This window comes from Gymnoscopelus braueri (genome assembly GCF_963280865.1).
Source record: "Gymnoscopelus braueri genome assembly, chromosome: 15".
In the NCBI taxonomy this organism is placed as follows: Eukaryota; Metazoa; Chordata; class Actinopteri; order Myctophiformes; family Myctophidae; genus Gymnoscopelus; species Gymnoscopelus braueri.
In genome coordinates this window covers 38,694,250-38,709,870 of record NC_137620.1, presented here as the reverse complement: position 1 = coordinate 38,709,870, position 15,621 = coordinate 38,694,250, and the positions used below count along the sequence as shown (strand labels likewise).

Genomic DNA, 15,621 nt, shown 5'->3' with positions numbered 1-15,621 from the left:
TGAGGAAAAAACATGTTGTGTTTGGTCCTACCTCCGGGAGGGGTATCCCAATTTTTTGGAGCCATTGTCACTAGCCTACAGGTGCCTCATCCAGAGAAAACACATTAGAACCGCGATGGCCCCTTGTCTTCCAACAGCATGTGAATATACCATTTCTCGCCAAAAATGCACGCTTTTCTTACCGTTTCAACTGGCCACAGAAGATTTATATCCCTTATGACTTATGATCGCTTGTCCGACTGTTTGTAATCACACATGGTACGTGTGTGCATCGGCCAGAGAAAAATATTCCAAACGGAATATTCCCTTCTCCTGCAGCAGCATGTTGAAAATAGGATGTCTCACGAAATACAGGGGGAAAAAAGTCAACTCATGATAGAGCCATTTTAATGAAAAAGTTAAACAGGAAGTGGACGGAGGCGGAAATCTTCGGATGACGTTATTTCCAGATCCGGGTGAGTGGAAAGTGAAACTGATCACTCGGGTGACAGAGAACAGAACGATTAAAAAACAATAAGTCGTCCTTGGCAATGAGGCGTTTTGCGCGATGTCTCATCATAAGTCGTCCTTGGCAGTAAGAGAGTTAATCCAGAGTGATTTACAGTAAGCAAGCCAACAGTATGAAAGTTACTTCCAAGAAGCATTGTGTTACACCATAAATATTATCTACCAAACTTTTTGTTTTATGTGTAGATGGTTCTGTTGAGAATAACATGATGTGACCCCCTGACTTTTGGGATGCAACTTTATTTATTTACGTTTTTATTTATCTAATTTTACAATAGGCTATATTTTATACGTGGTTATGAACATTTTATATCATCGTTCAAACATACCCCCCCCCACTCCCCGATCCAGTATATATCATCTTCTTCTTAATGTGTGGCCGTGCTCTCTTTGTTTGATTTAAATGATCATAAAAGTTTTAATTCATGTGATTACAGACTTACAGAGTACCCTTACAGAAGTTAAGGATGGTGTGTCTTCCCTGAGCTCAGGTGAATTCATCTCACATAAACTTTAATAGATGATTCTGCTGAGAATAACATCATGTGTATCCAGTCTTTTTGACTCTGCCTAAACGTGGCAGAGTACGATTAGCAAAATGTGACAAAACTAAAAAAAATATTCTCTATCAATTCAATGCTTTGTAGGGTGAGTAGGCCTAACTGATAAGGGGGGGGAAAAGTCATTTTGGGGTTGAAATACTCCTTTAATATAATGATTCTGCATTTTATTCTGTGTATCCAGTCTTTTTCATTTTCTCTTAATGGGTGGCCTCACTCTGTTTATGTTTAAGATTATTTAACTGACTATTAAAGTTTTAATTCATGTGATTACAGCCTTGCAGGAGAAGACAAAGTACTCAGGTGAATTCATCTCACATAAACTTTAATAAACATAAAACAAAAAGTTCATAAATGTGTAGGATTCCACTCCAACAGACTTTGGTTACTGTAACCAGTGTACTGCCATGTACCGTCATGTACCCCCATGTACTGTATCACCTTTTACCCCCATTTACCTCCATTTACCCCCCCCTCCCATGTACCGTCATGTACCCCCATGTATCACCTTTTACCCCCATTTACCGCCATGTACCCCCAATGTACCCCCATTTACCCTCATGTACCCCCTGTACCCTCCAGTACGCCTTGTACCCCATGTACAATGGGGACCTGGGTTAAAACACTCAAAACAAAAGTCAACAGCAGAATCAGCGAACACACGTTTCATGGACACAACCCACACACTCAGCTGTGCTGCTCATTCCACAAACGGTGCCATTACAAATGAGGCTCCATTTAAAAGAGAAAAACTATTTACAATTTACAATATAGACATTTAGCAGACGCTCATTTAGCAAACTCTTTCACTGGCAGGGTTGCCAGGTTGGAAAGTGGTTAACCCTGGTTAAGACCTGGAACGCGTCCGTGTAATTTTTTTATTTGAGCTAAAAAAAAAAGCATTCTTTTACACTTTGGGCTATTCAAAAATAGCAGATCTACAAGCTCGTAGCGCGGCACCGAGTGCCACGCTACGAGCTTGTAGATCTGCTATTTTTGAGAAATCGTGAAAATGTGTGCAAATCTTTGGATAAGGATTTGCCCACTGCCACTAATTGCACACTTTGCCCGCATTTGCCCACTGCCAGCAATTTTCGTTTTTTTTATCCTTTCAACTGGTCACAGAAAATGTATATTAATTATGATCACTTGTCCGATCGTTTGTAAACACACACGGTATCCGGTAGGCCTGTAGCCTGGTAAACCCTCCCTCCGGAAATCTCATTTCCATTTGATTTCAGAAGTGAGTCTGGCCTGAAGGCTTGTGTGGGCGTTTCTAGCCCGTACACCAAATGGACGAGCCTATCAGCGTCGTCGCTCATCGTTCTGTGATTGACAGCGACAGTTGGCCAATCAGGTGGCGAGTTCGATTGAGCCCGAATAAAGCCGAGTGCAGCCTGAGTGCAGCCGACAAAAGACGAACGGCAGCCATTGTTGTTTGTGCGAGTGCCTTCACTTCTTACTTTCGTTTATAAAACGCTCTCAAACTTCTTTTTTGAGGCACGTAATTTACTTATAAGATATCGTTTGGATAGAATTTTGTTGTTTAACTTCATATATGTGGTCAATTAATCATGACAGAGCCTATTTAAAAATAAAAATTCAGAGAACCGGCAGGGGCGGGCAGTTACACGCATGTATCCGAATAAGGCAACCTATTTTGGGCATGGCCATCTCAAAAGTCCCGTTGCGTCACATTAGTCGCGGAGGTGGTAAAAATGCACTGCAATTGGCTGAAGGGGAAAAATGATCATTGGCTGAAGGGGTTGTCAGTCAACGGTATTACTCCCGCCCAACTCCAGCCCACAGCCAATATTGCAGAATGGGCGATCAGGCCAGACTCACTCCTGAAATCAAATGGAAATGAGATTTCCGGAGGGAGGGTTTACCAGGCTAGTAGGCCTGTGCCAAACAGCCAAAAAGGGCTTTAGTTTTCGAGATACCCCTCCCGGAGGTAGGACCAAACACAACATATTTTTTCCTCATCTCTAAGGCCTCCCATACATGAAATGGATTGTTGTATACAAATATTTTACTGCAAAAGTGGTGAAATTGATATATAAAGTTATACACCCCAAACTAAAAATAAAGCCTGGCCGTCTGGGGGTTGAGGCATATAAAATCATTTAGATTTACAATGGAAGCTCTGATAGGTTTAAAACTTGGCATACTTGAAGCCAGGACTTCCTTCTACATTCTAGAAAAGACCAAACGTCAATATCTGAATGTAACTAGGAGATACAATCATTTGAACACATACTTACAATAGGCGGAAATGTAAATCTAAAGAAATGTTTTATTTACTTTGTAGTGACTCTGACATGGATTGTCAGAGTCACTACCTTTGGAAAGGTGTGGTTCTACTGAATCCAGCAAAACCAATTGTGTTAAAGTAGCTTTAATACTCGTGGAGTTATGCCACTAAACGTATATGGTGTCCCAAATGGGGAGAACATGAAACAGTCCTAATGAAATCTACAGTATCACACCGATCAAGTGTTCAATTCACTTATCTAGGGGGGGGGGGGGAATATTAACACGTTCACTTAGTGAAGAAGTCCCTAAAATGTATGAAATGTCCCAAACTTGAGAAAATGTGAAATTGTTAAAATATTTATAAAATATATGCAACTTCAACAATGCAGAGAAAAATGCAGGCCAACAGTTGAACTACTAACAATTATTTAGCAAACCTGGCTGAGGGAAGCCAAGCTCCAACCATTTGATGCTCAAAGTTATCCTCATAACAGCAAGTAATTCAATTCTGTAGAGTTTATATCATTTAACATATTTGGTTACAGTCAAGTTATACTACTGTACTACTGCTCTATCTGTATCTTATTGCCTATGGGTTTCTTCATAAACTGACAGGTATTGCAAATATTTTGAAATGTGAAAAGATGAGAAGGACCTTGCCAAATCAAGTAGCTAATTAGCTAGCTGGAGAGTGACCTAGCTTAAAGGAGTAGTTCACCCAAAAAATGACTTCTCTATCAATTACACACCCCATGAAGCATTGAATTCAAGGAGATTTCTTTGTTTTTGACGCATTCCTGAGCCAATAATTTGATTCCCGGCAGTAAGATGCTAATGTATCCGGAAATACACTCGATCAAATTATTGACTCAGGAACGTGTAAAAAAAAAAATCTCCATGAATTCTAGGCTTCATGGGGTGTGTAATTGATAGAAGTCATTTTGTGGGTGAACTATTTCTTTAAAGTTCCATTTAGTGTAACAGAGTCTGTCCAGTGGCCTACATTGGCAATAGCAGCACCCTGACTCTGTTTCACCAGAATGGAACAGAGCCTTAATTAGTATCACTGGCAACAATATGGTTACTGTAGAGCCTAACAGTAACTTTTTTCTTTTTACAGAATGTAGTGTGATGAACAAACATTGGATCCAAATTGTTGTATCATCTATGGTAAACATTTAGACAAATTAAAGAAGCAAGATCCATAATGTCAAAAAGCCCATAGCAGAAGACCTTCAATTCATACTAAATGTTGCTCAACAGACAGACGATGATATTCATAAAACCCTGTCTTTATATACAGATTACATACTTTCCTTCAAAAATAAAGGTAGTATATCTTATCATGTATCATGTAGATCAAACAATAACTTCACCACCTCATCAAGAAGACAGAGTAGGGTTCTTACAACATTGTTTAACATAATGGAAAGATTGTTTCATGTGTGGGAAGGCCAGAACAAGACCAGAACATCGACAGCCATTATGACTGGTACAGGTAAGAGTACCAGAGACAAGGTCCGTCATGCAGCACCAGCATCAGAAAGGTTGATGAAGTTGTATATCATCGGTTGCTCTCATACCCGGATCCCTTTGTGTATGATGCCTATCATAAAGCTGCCTTAAAACACTACATCTTTAAACGAAATATAGCAGCTGCCAGACGAAAATAAAATAAAATAATCAGAACACCAGACCAGTATCTTTGACAAGGTTTTTATTAAGCTCACTGAAGTTTTTCTCAATATACTGTATCTGCAGCTCTTGTAGTATTTGCCTCTCAAAGAGATCTTTACTTGGCTGTTGTGTTTCACAGTCTTCTGTCTCTTCTGTTTTTTTCTTGGAGATGTGCAGCTTCTCTCATTGCATACTGTACCATGGGCACACCCTCAGAGCATACCACATAAGACTTTCCAGCTCGTTCTACAAATTGTAATGCTGTATGAGCTTTTCCTTCAGTTGCCAGGATCTTCATTTAGTGTGTTGGCATCTCATCTTCTTCCTCAGACCTCAGTCTCTTCAGTATGTTATCATAACTCTTAGTTTAGTGTCATCACTTTAATTTCTTTAGAGAAAACATTTTTGTCAATGACTTCAGTGAGCTTAATAAAGGCTTTGATATAGATATGGGTCTGCTGTTCTTTTTCTTTTATCATCTGGAAGCTGCTATATTTCGTTTAGAGATGTAGTGTTTAAAGGGTAAGACCACTTTTGTAGAGGTTTGGGTTGTGTATTTACCTTGCCATGATGTAACTCCAAAGGTGGACAAGAAATAAAAAATAATTGCTCCATTGTTTAGAAATTGATAATTCTAAATTTGCTCCTCATTGACTTACATTGTACGGTAAAACAGCTCTGAAAGTCACTTATTTAGCACGTACACGAACAAAGCTGATTCAGACAATATAGATTATAGAACATCACCAAACCCAGTACTGTTTGTTTTTTTAATAAAAATGTTAACTTCCTGCTGATTTTACTATTTGAAGATCCACGAATCCAGTCCGGGTTTTCTTCTTAATAAAAATTGCAAAATCAACAGGAAGTTAACATTTTTATATTTAAAAAAAACAGTACTGGGTTTGGTGATGTTCTATATTGTCTGAATCAACTTTGTTTGCGTTTGTTTAGGTGCTAAAAGAGTGACTTTGAGAGCTGTTTTACCGTACAATGTAAGTCAATGAGGAGCAAATTTAGAATTATAAATTTCTAATCAATGGAGCAATTATTTTTAATTTCTTGTCCACCTTTGGAGTGACATCATGGCAAGGTAAATACACAACCCAAACCTTTACCAAAGTGGTCTTGCCCTTTAAGGCAGGTTTTATGATTTTTGGCATCATACTCAAAGAGACCTGCATACGAGAGCACCCGATGATGTACAACTTCATCAATCATTCTGATGTTACACGATGGACCTTGTCTCTGGTACTCTTACCTGTACCAGTCCTAATGGTTGTCAGATGTTCTGGTCTTGTACTGGCCTTTCCACAAATAAATGAAACAATCTTTTTGTATCTTGTTGTATCAACCCTACTCAGTCTTCTTGATGAGACTGGTGCAGGTATGCTCTCACTATCAACATTTGCAACTGCTCATTATCGTTGTTCTTACTGGAGTAGTTTGCTCTATCATGACACATGATAAGATATACAACCTTTATTTTTAAGGAAAGTTTATCAGGGTTGTATGAACATCATCATCTCTCTGTTGAGCAACATTATTGAAGTCCTTCTGCTGTGGGCTTTTTGACATATGGATCTTGTTTTTTTCCTTTTTCTAAATGTTTACTGTACCACAGATGATACAAAGATTTCAATCCAATTTTTGTACATCACACTCCATTCCGGTTAAATGAAAAAGATACACTTCAGAATTTGCACAGTATCTATGTTGTTACGTACACTACTGTCTGTTACACTCTATGTACAGTAACCATATTGTTGCCAGTGATACTAATTAAGGCTCTATTCCATTCTTGTGAAACAGAGTCAGGGTGCTGCTATTGTCAATGTTCATGTGTCAATGACATGCTCTGTAACACTAAATTAAACTTTAAGCTAGGTCACTCTTCAGCTAGCTGATTAACTACTTGATTTGGCAAGGTCCTTCTCATCTTTTCACATTCCAAAATATTTGCAATGATTTACCTGTCAGTTTATGAAGAAGCCCATGTTGGCAATTAGATAGAGCAGGTGGAGCTCAATACTGTAGTATAACTTTACTGTAACCAAATATGTTAAATTGTATAAACTCTACATAACTGAATGACTTGCTGTTATGAGGGTAACTTTGAGCATCAAATAAATAAAACTAATCGGTGTGATACTGTAGATTATAGATAGTTTCATGTTCTCCCCATTTGGGACACCATATACGTTTAGTGGCATAGCTCCATGAGTATTAAAGCTACTTTTACAATGGGTTAGCAATTGGTATTGCTGGATTCAGTAGAACCACACCTTTCCAACAAGACATCATATGTCTTGTTATGACAATCCATGTCAGAGTCACAACAAAGTAAAGAAAACATTTCTTTAGATTTACATTTCCGCCTATTGTAAGTATGTGTTCAAATGACTGTATCTCCTAGTTACATTCAGAGCTTCCATTGTGAATCTACATGAGTTTATATGCCTCAACCCCCAGACGGCCAGGCTTTATTTTTAGTTTGGGGTGTATAACTTTATATATCAATTTCGCCACTTTGCTGTAAAATATGTTTATACAACAATCCATTTCATGTATGGGAGACCTTAGAGATGAGGAAAAAACATGTTGTGTTTGGTCCTACCTCCGGGAGGGGTATCCCAATTTTTGTCACTAGCCTACAGGTGCCTCATCCAGAGAAAACACATTAGAACCGCGATGGCCCCTTGTCTTCCAACAGCATGTGAATATACCATTTCTCGCCAAAAATGCACGCTTTTCTTACCTTTTCAACTGGCCACAGAAGATTTATATCCCTTATGACTTATGATCGCTTGTCCGACTGTTTGTAATCACACATGGTACGTGTGTGCATCGGCCAGAGAAAAATATTCCAAACGGAATATTCCCTTCTCCTGCAGCAGCATGTTGAAAATAGGATGTCTCACGAAATACAGGGGAAAAAAAGTCAACTCATGATAGAGCCATTTTAATGAAAAAGTTAAACAGGAAGTGGACGGAGGCGGAAATCTTCGGATGACGTTATTTCCAGATCCGGGTGAGTGGAAAGTGAAACTGATCACTCGGGTGACAGAGAACAGAACGATTAAAAAACAATAAGTCGTCCTTGGCAATGAGGCGTTTTACGCGATGTCTCATCATAAGTCGTCCTTGGCAGTAAGAGAGTTAATCCAGAGTGATTTACAGTAAGCAAGCCAACAGTATAAAAGTTACTTCCAAGAAGCATTATGTTACACCATACATATTATCTACCAAACTTTTTGTTTTATGTGTAGATGGTTCTGTTGAGAATAACATGATGTGACCCCCTGACTTTTGGGATGCAACTTTATTTATTTACGTTTTTATTTATCTAATTTTACAATAGGCTATATTTTATACGTGGTTATGAACATTTTATATCATCGTTCAAACATACCCCCCCCCCCCCCCCACTCCCCGATCCAGTATATATCATCTTCTTCTTAATGTGTGGCCGTGCTCTCTTTGTTTGATTTAAATGATCATAAAAGTTTTAATTCATGTGATTACAGACTTACAGAGTACCCTTACAGAAGTTAAGGATGGTGTGTCTTCCCTGAGCTCAGGTGAATTCATCTCACATAAACTTTAATAGATGATTCTGCTGAGAATAACATCATGTGTATCCAGTCTTTTTGACTCTGCCTAAACGTGGCAGAGTACGATTAGCAAAATGTGACAAAACTAAAAAAAATATTCTCTATCAATTCAATGCTTTGTAGGGTGAGTAGGCCTAACTGATAAGGGGGGGAAAAAGTCATTTTGGGGTTGAAATACTCCTTTAATATAATGATTCTGCATTTTATTCTGTGTATCCAGTCTTTTTCATTTTCTCTTAATGGGTGGCCTCACTCTGTTTATGTTTAAGATTATTTAAGTTTTAATTCATGTGATTACAGCCTTGCAGGAGAAGACAAAGAACACAGGTGAATTCATCTCACATAAACTTTAATAAACATAAAACAAAAAGTTCATAAATGTGTAGGATTCCACTCCTACAGACTTTGGTTACTGTAACCAGTGTACCGCCATGTACCGTCATGTACCCCATGTACCCCCTGTACCCTCCAGTACGCCTTGTACCCCATGTACCCCCTGTACCCTCCAGTATGCCTGTACCCCATGTACAATGTGGACCTGGGTTAGGAAACTCAAACAGAAGTCAACAGCAGAATAAGCAAACACACATGTTTCATGGACACAACCCACACACTCAGCTGTGCTGCTCATTCCACAAACGGGGCCATTACAAATGAGGCTACATTTAAAAGCAAAACAATTTACAATATAGACATTTAGCAGACGCTCTTAACTCTTTCACTGCCAGACTTATTTCTGGCTGCGTTTTGGGATGCAACTTTATTATTTATGAATTATGAATTCATGAATGTATTCATTTAATTGTTACATTTGGCTATATTTTATATGTAGTTATGAACATAACACCCCCCCCCCCCCCGATCCAGTCTTTATCATCTTCTTCTTAACACATTGAGTGCCAATCGCGTAGATCTACGCGAACCTATTTAAAGCCGCCACGTGCCAATCGCGTAGATCTACGCGAACCGCCGGTTCGCGTTGATTTCACTCAAAGTGCACTTTCGGAAATTTTTGATCTACTTCCGTTTCCGGTAGCACCACCGGAAACGGAATTATTAGGGATCCGGTTTTGCCGATCCCGTCGGCCCTCGTTCTAATGACGAAACTGAAACTCCATTCTCTCCTTGTAGTTTTTTCTCCTCGCATATCACTGTTTAACGTAAACCGTTCTAACTACAACATGGATGCCCCGTTTGACACGTGGTCTTCACTGGTAGAAGCAGTGAGATGTCCGCGATGTTTACAAACAGTGCACAGCTCAATCTTAAGGATTTTAACAAGGTCTATGGCGACGTGAAAAAAACAACAATAACACGTTGGCACTGGTGAGTACATTTTGAGATTAACGTCTGGCATGGAATGTGTTAATGTGTGGCCGTGCTCTGTTCGTTTGATTTAAATGATTATAAAAGTTTTAATTAATGTGTTTACAGACTCGCAGAATTGCACACAAGACCTGAAGACATTTGACTCAGGTGAATCCATCTCACATAAACTTTAATAGATGATTCTGCTGAGAATAACATGTGTATCCAGTCTTTTTGTCTCTGCCAAAATGTGGCAGACAGGGACGTGTAGAGGGATTTGGAGAGGCAGGGGCTGGAATTTCAAAAGGGCACCTAAAACCCCAAAAATCCAAAAAGGTATGCTGTTTGTAGTTTGTTGTCTGTCAAGACTAGGGCTGTCCCAGACTTGGTATTTATCTAGTCGACTCAGAGTTGGGAGTTTAATGCGACGTGTCGATGAATCGATGATTCTTTTTTATATAATTTTTTTAATATGACCTTATTGGAGGCTACAATTGCAAGTGTTTCAGAAACTTTCATTGCTGATTTAGAGCACATTAGATAGTGAAGTGCAAGAGAGCCATTCTTCTGCCTACACATACGTCATGTCCTAGGGTGCGTTCGGAAATACAGCACTGAGCGCACTGGCCAATACAAACTAATAGGCGAGTGCGCTCCGGTGCGCAATTTCCGAATGCACCTCTAGTATGAGCGAATAGGCGAAGGGGATCAACGTCACGTGATGCCTTTGTTTAGCCCCAAAAAACGTCAGCCGTCCCGAAATCGGGCCAAACAAAGGTGCTTATTGGTCAAAAACCCGGATGTGTGTCTCAAAGAATATGAATATTTTTTGAACATTTAAAAGCAATGAATCCGTTAACTACATGACGGCAGACTGCTTATTTTAATTGACAACAATCCTGTGGAGGACTACATACAGTTTGGAGCACAACGGTACTGTATCAAAGAGCTATGTTGCAGATCCAGTAGTCGCTGGTACAAGACAAAATAAATGACAGTAAAGAGAAAAGACCGAAATGTTGTGTACCTGATAATTGCACAGTCAACTTTTTATCAGAGCAGAGCTACAGCTGGAATTAAAAATGTACTTAAGTGAAAGTACAAAAGTATTGGTATCAAATGTTCATCCTCTCTTTTATTCCCTCACCAGTTGATCAAGGAAATGTCAACACAACAAGTAAGTGGTGTGTGTGTGCGTGCGTGCATGTGTGGATGCTTGCGTGGTAAATGTATCTATATGATCACAATGCTCTGTGCTTTTGTGATAGAGAGCGTGGTCAATTAATTTGTGCAATTCTGTTTGCACAAGTTTTTCAACAATGGAAAATCTAATGATATGATATTATAAAACTAATGTTAAACTCTTCTATTTCCGATCTGAACAATAAACAAAATAGGAAATTGAAAATGTACATGTTCTTTCAATATTACGTTTCCAAAAACAAATGACTTGGATAATGACTCGTCTTCCCATTTCTAATATTGTGCTCTGACTTAAGAATTTCCATCAGACACAACTGGTGTGACCGGGAAGTGAATTGAGGTTGCTACACGACAGCTGTATGTATGCTGTTTGTAGTTTGTTGTCTGTCAAGACTAGGGCTGTCCCCGACTCGGTATTTATCTAGTCGACTCAGAGTCAGGAGTTTAATACGACGTGTCGACGAATCGATGATTCGTTTTTATATACTTTTTTAATACGTTTTTATAGTCTTTATGACCTTATTGGAGGCTACAATTGCAAGTGTTTCAGAAACTTTCAGTGCTGATTTAGAACACATTACATAGTGAAGTGCAACAGAGCCATTCTTCTGCCTACACATACGTCAAGTGAGCGAATTGGCGAAGGGGATCAACGTCACGTGATGCCTTTGATTAGTCAAAAAAAACGTCAGCTGTCCCGAAATCGGGCCAAACAAAGGTGCTTATTGGTCTTCGCTTTCTAGTCACTGCTCTCACTGCCGCTGTCACTGCTCTCAACTGTTGCAGACAGTGTGTATCCTGTTGCATTTAGTTGCCAGTCCCTGACAACGAAACCCTATGTAGCATGGAACTGCCTTCTTTGAACAGGAGCAGTTCTTCTGGCAGCCTTTGGTACATTGACATGAGATTGTCTTGTTCATCGACACAGGCTAGGCTGGCTGTGTAGATGGAACTGGAACTGCATTTCCATTATCCACAGACCATCCACATTCTGTGCATGAAGGAATTTGTGGCTTGTGCATTCTCGTCAATGATGGATGCCAGGATCAGCCCTTTTCAGGTGCTGGAGAAATGCTTTCTCTGTTGGGGGTAGCTTTAGAGCGTTGATCTGTTCAAGAACTTGCTGTCAGTTTGCCCGGATCAGATTCCTCAAAATGATCAGCTTTCTGTGAGTAGCGAACGTATAAAGTTTATTTTGACAGTGTAGACATTGTGCACCCATTCAAATGGGAAAAATACACGTACAGTTTAGGGGTTTCACAGAATAGTCAAATATTCAAATATCAAAACCACTAATCGATGGTGTATATTTTATTTTTTGTTTAATTAACTAGTAGCAATATATCTACAGCAGACATGCAGCTGTGAGCTCTGGTGTCGGTAGTTCTCGTAATCCATTCATGGTTAATTTGTCAAATAATTTCAAACTGTACGTGACGTTGTGCCGTCACTCAATGTAGTTGGGGTGCTAAAACAGCAGCTAAAGAAGCAGAAAGAACATGGCTCTATGCTCAATGCTGACAACAGTGTGTAAATACTTTACTTTACTTACTATTGGTGAGTTTATTACTGTATTAGATTGGAGACACACATGCCGTGACGTCCAGGGTAGCCAAGTGGTACAGTAGCAGTCACTTATTCCTGTTGCCAAGTATATCCACTGTTAAGGCGGTTACACACCGGCGAATATGCGAAAATAAGCAAAATTCGGACTCGTTCCGAATAATTAAAAGACGCTTTTTTCGCTCCGCAAAACTGGTGTGGAAGCTTGCATTGACTTTATAAGGTTTATTCGCATGAAAAAAATCGCCCCGGTGTGTAAGGACCTTAAGTCTTGGATCAAGACTATCATAGATGTATTTTATGGAGTCTGACTTTGCTTTCGTATCTATGATAGTCTTGGTCTCTATCGCCCCTAGTCACTGCACATCCGGTATTACACTTGATGAAAACAGGATTTTAACGAGGAAATAAAATGGCGTTCAGCAGGGCAGGAATTTCATGGCGACCACGCCGGCCATGGCCATAGCCCTCTTTGGCCGTGTGCCCCTCGAAAGATTACATGCCCTACGGCCACAGTATTTTATTATTTATGTTATTCCTGACTATAATATACTGTACTTTAATTTGCACATTTTCATTTGTGTTTTGTTATTAACTTCAAAGGAAGAAACAGCTTTTTAGGTGGTGGTTACTGTTGAAAATGGACAGTGTACCTTATTTTAACCTTTTAAATGAGACTTGTCTGGCCCTGTTAAACACCTAATTCAAGAAGAGGGAGGAACACAGGGTAATATAACAGGGGAGGTAGAAGCACACAGGTGGACTATATCCTATGAAGGAGGTACATAGCAGGGGAAAGCGTAGCAAGGTAGAACCGGCTGGTGCTCTGTAGGATGACCCTGGAGTGCAAGCAGGGGCAGACAGTGAAGGCAGAGAAAAAGGTGGTAGAAATTGAAGGAGGAAGAATACTGGGTGGAGTTCAGGGAGGAGTTAAGGCAGTGAAGAGCTGCCGAATGACAGGGAAACTACGGTAGAAATGGTAAGGGAGACAGCTAAGAAAGTACTTGAAGACTCTTCGGGACAAAGGAAGGAAGACAAGGAGACCTGGTGGTGGAATTAGGGAGTTCAGTGAAGCATACAGAGGAAGAGGGTGGCGAAGAAGAATTGGGATAGTCAGAGAGACGAAGTAGGAAGGAGTAAGGGGGATGATGGGGGGGTAGTGAACCAGAAAGTGATGGAGATTGGGAAGGAGGAAGTGAGGGCAGCTATGAAGAGGATGAAAAATGGGAAGGCAGTTGGTCTCCAGACCAGAGGCGTATGTGCCGTAGAGGCAAGGGTGGGTGCCGCCACCCTAAGTGCGATCTCGCCTCCCAGAAAACAGTGACCTTTGTGCTCGGGCCTTGGCCCAGTTAATGGAGCTCTTGCCCAGGCTATAGCTGCTGAAAGACGGAGGCGAGAAATAATAATCTGCTCCTCCGACAACAATAGATACATTGGCTGCCCCATTCGCACCTTTTACCAAGCTACAAGCTGCCGACTCGTGCATATCAATGGTACTGTAGTCTGTAGGTAGGCATAGGCTACTGTCAGATGTCCTGAAGCAGTCCAAAAGAGAATGGATTCATGAATTAAATTACAGAGGTGACGTGACTAGCGACTATAGCTGTCGAGTCTGTTTGGCTCTGTGTGTGTGTGTGTGTGTGTGTGTGTGTGTGTGTGTGTGTGTGTGTGTGTGTGTGTGTGTGTGTGTGTGTGTGTGTGTGTGCGTGTGTGTGAGTCAGCAAGAGGATGGAGATTAGATTAACAAAATGGTTTCACATTACAGTGTGGACTCTACGTCTAAGGTGTGTGTGTGTGTGTGTGTGCGTGCGTGCGTGCGTGCGTGCGTGCATGTGTGGATGCTTGCATGGTAAATTTAACTATACCATCACAATGCTCTGTGCTTTTGTGATAGAGAGTGTGGTCAATTAATTTGTGCAATTCTGTTTTTTCAACAATCTAATCTAATTATATTATATTATAAAACAAATGTTCAACTCTGATATAAATGCATCTGTGTACCTTCTGTTCATTCTATTTCCGATCTGAACAATAAACAAAATAGGAAAATGAAAATGTTTTTTCAATATTACGTTTCCAAAAACAAATGAAAACATGGATAATGACTCATCTTCCCATTTCTAATATTGTGATGTGACTTAATTAATCTATCTCTATCCTCGATTTAATCTTCTTTACACCTGTAATCCTGTGATGTGACAATAAAGTTGTCTGATTCTGCTTCTGGTGTTTCAGAGATTAAACCAGTGGTGCCTGATTCATCCATCCAGACTGCAGGGTCTTCAGGTGGGTCTTTTGTTTTATGAACAGATATTAAACTAGGAAAATAGTGAAAATAGCCATCTACAAGTTCACAACATGTTGTGATGCAACACGTTGTGAGCTTGTAGATCGGTTATTTCCACTATTCATCATACAAGGAAGTATATAGGGCCTAAAGGAGCACTTCACCCATTTTCAACCTATTTTCATAAATAATTGGTCCACCCATTATAAAATGGCACCAGTTCTGTTAATTCAGTCGGCTGACAGTTCATAAACCTTTCTACAAATGACATCATCAATAGGCAGGTTTGGTCATTTCCAATCTGGGAATATGAATCCGTTTTGAGAGATAAGGTCATTTTAAACAAGATTTCAAACTTTTTGCAAACTATTAATGCAATTGTAGTGGAAAGAGTTATAGAATGCCAAATGTGTGTATTATTTTGTATTTCATGAACCTTACTTTCAATCTTGGCCTGAATGCATTGTCATCATTCCCAAGATAGCTCCACACCAATGTGCTAACTCTGACTTGACTGCAGCTGTCATCTTCTCCTATGTGAATGTCTTTTTGGGGTCTTAGCGACTTGTGTCGCTAAGACCGCGCAGATGACCTTTTGCTTGCCTTTGACGCAGTGGATTGGCTATCCATGGTTTGAATGAACATT

General features: G+C 39.9%; 1 protein-coding gene across 3 annotated transcripts in view; it reads left to right on the top strand.

The window, feature by feature from the left end:
* LOC308102098 (uncharacterized protein) overlaps positions 1–15,621 on the top strand; it is a 73,787-nt gene that overhangs the window by 24,675 nt on the left and 33,491 nt on the right. For all 3 annotated transcript variants that reach the window (XM_080451700.1, XM_080451701.1, XM_080451699.1), the window contains exons 9-15: positions 945–998; positions 1,344–1,370; positions 8,528–8,581; positions 8,915–8,941; positions 10,049–10,090; positions 11,073–11,099; positions 14,924–14,974. In XM_080451700.1, coding sequence (XP_080307826.1) covers positions 945–998; positions 1,344–1,370; positions 8,528–8,581; positions 8,915–8,941; positions 10,049–10,090; positions 11,073–11,099; positions 14,924–14,974 — 282 coding nt within the window. The remainder of the gene's footprint in view (positions 1–944; positions 999–1,343; positions 1,371–8,527; positions 8,582–8,914; positions 8,942–10,048; positions 10,091–11,072; positions 11,100–14,923; positions 14,975–15,621) is intronic.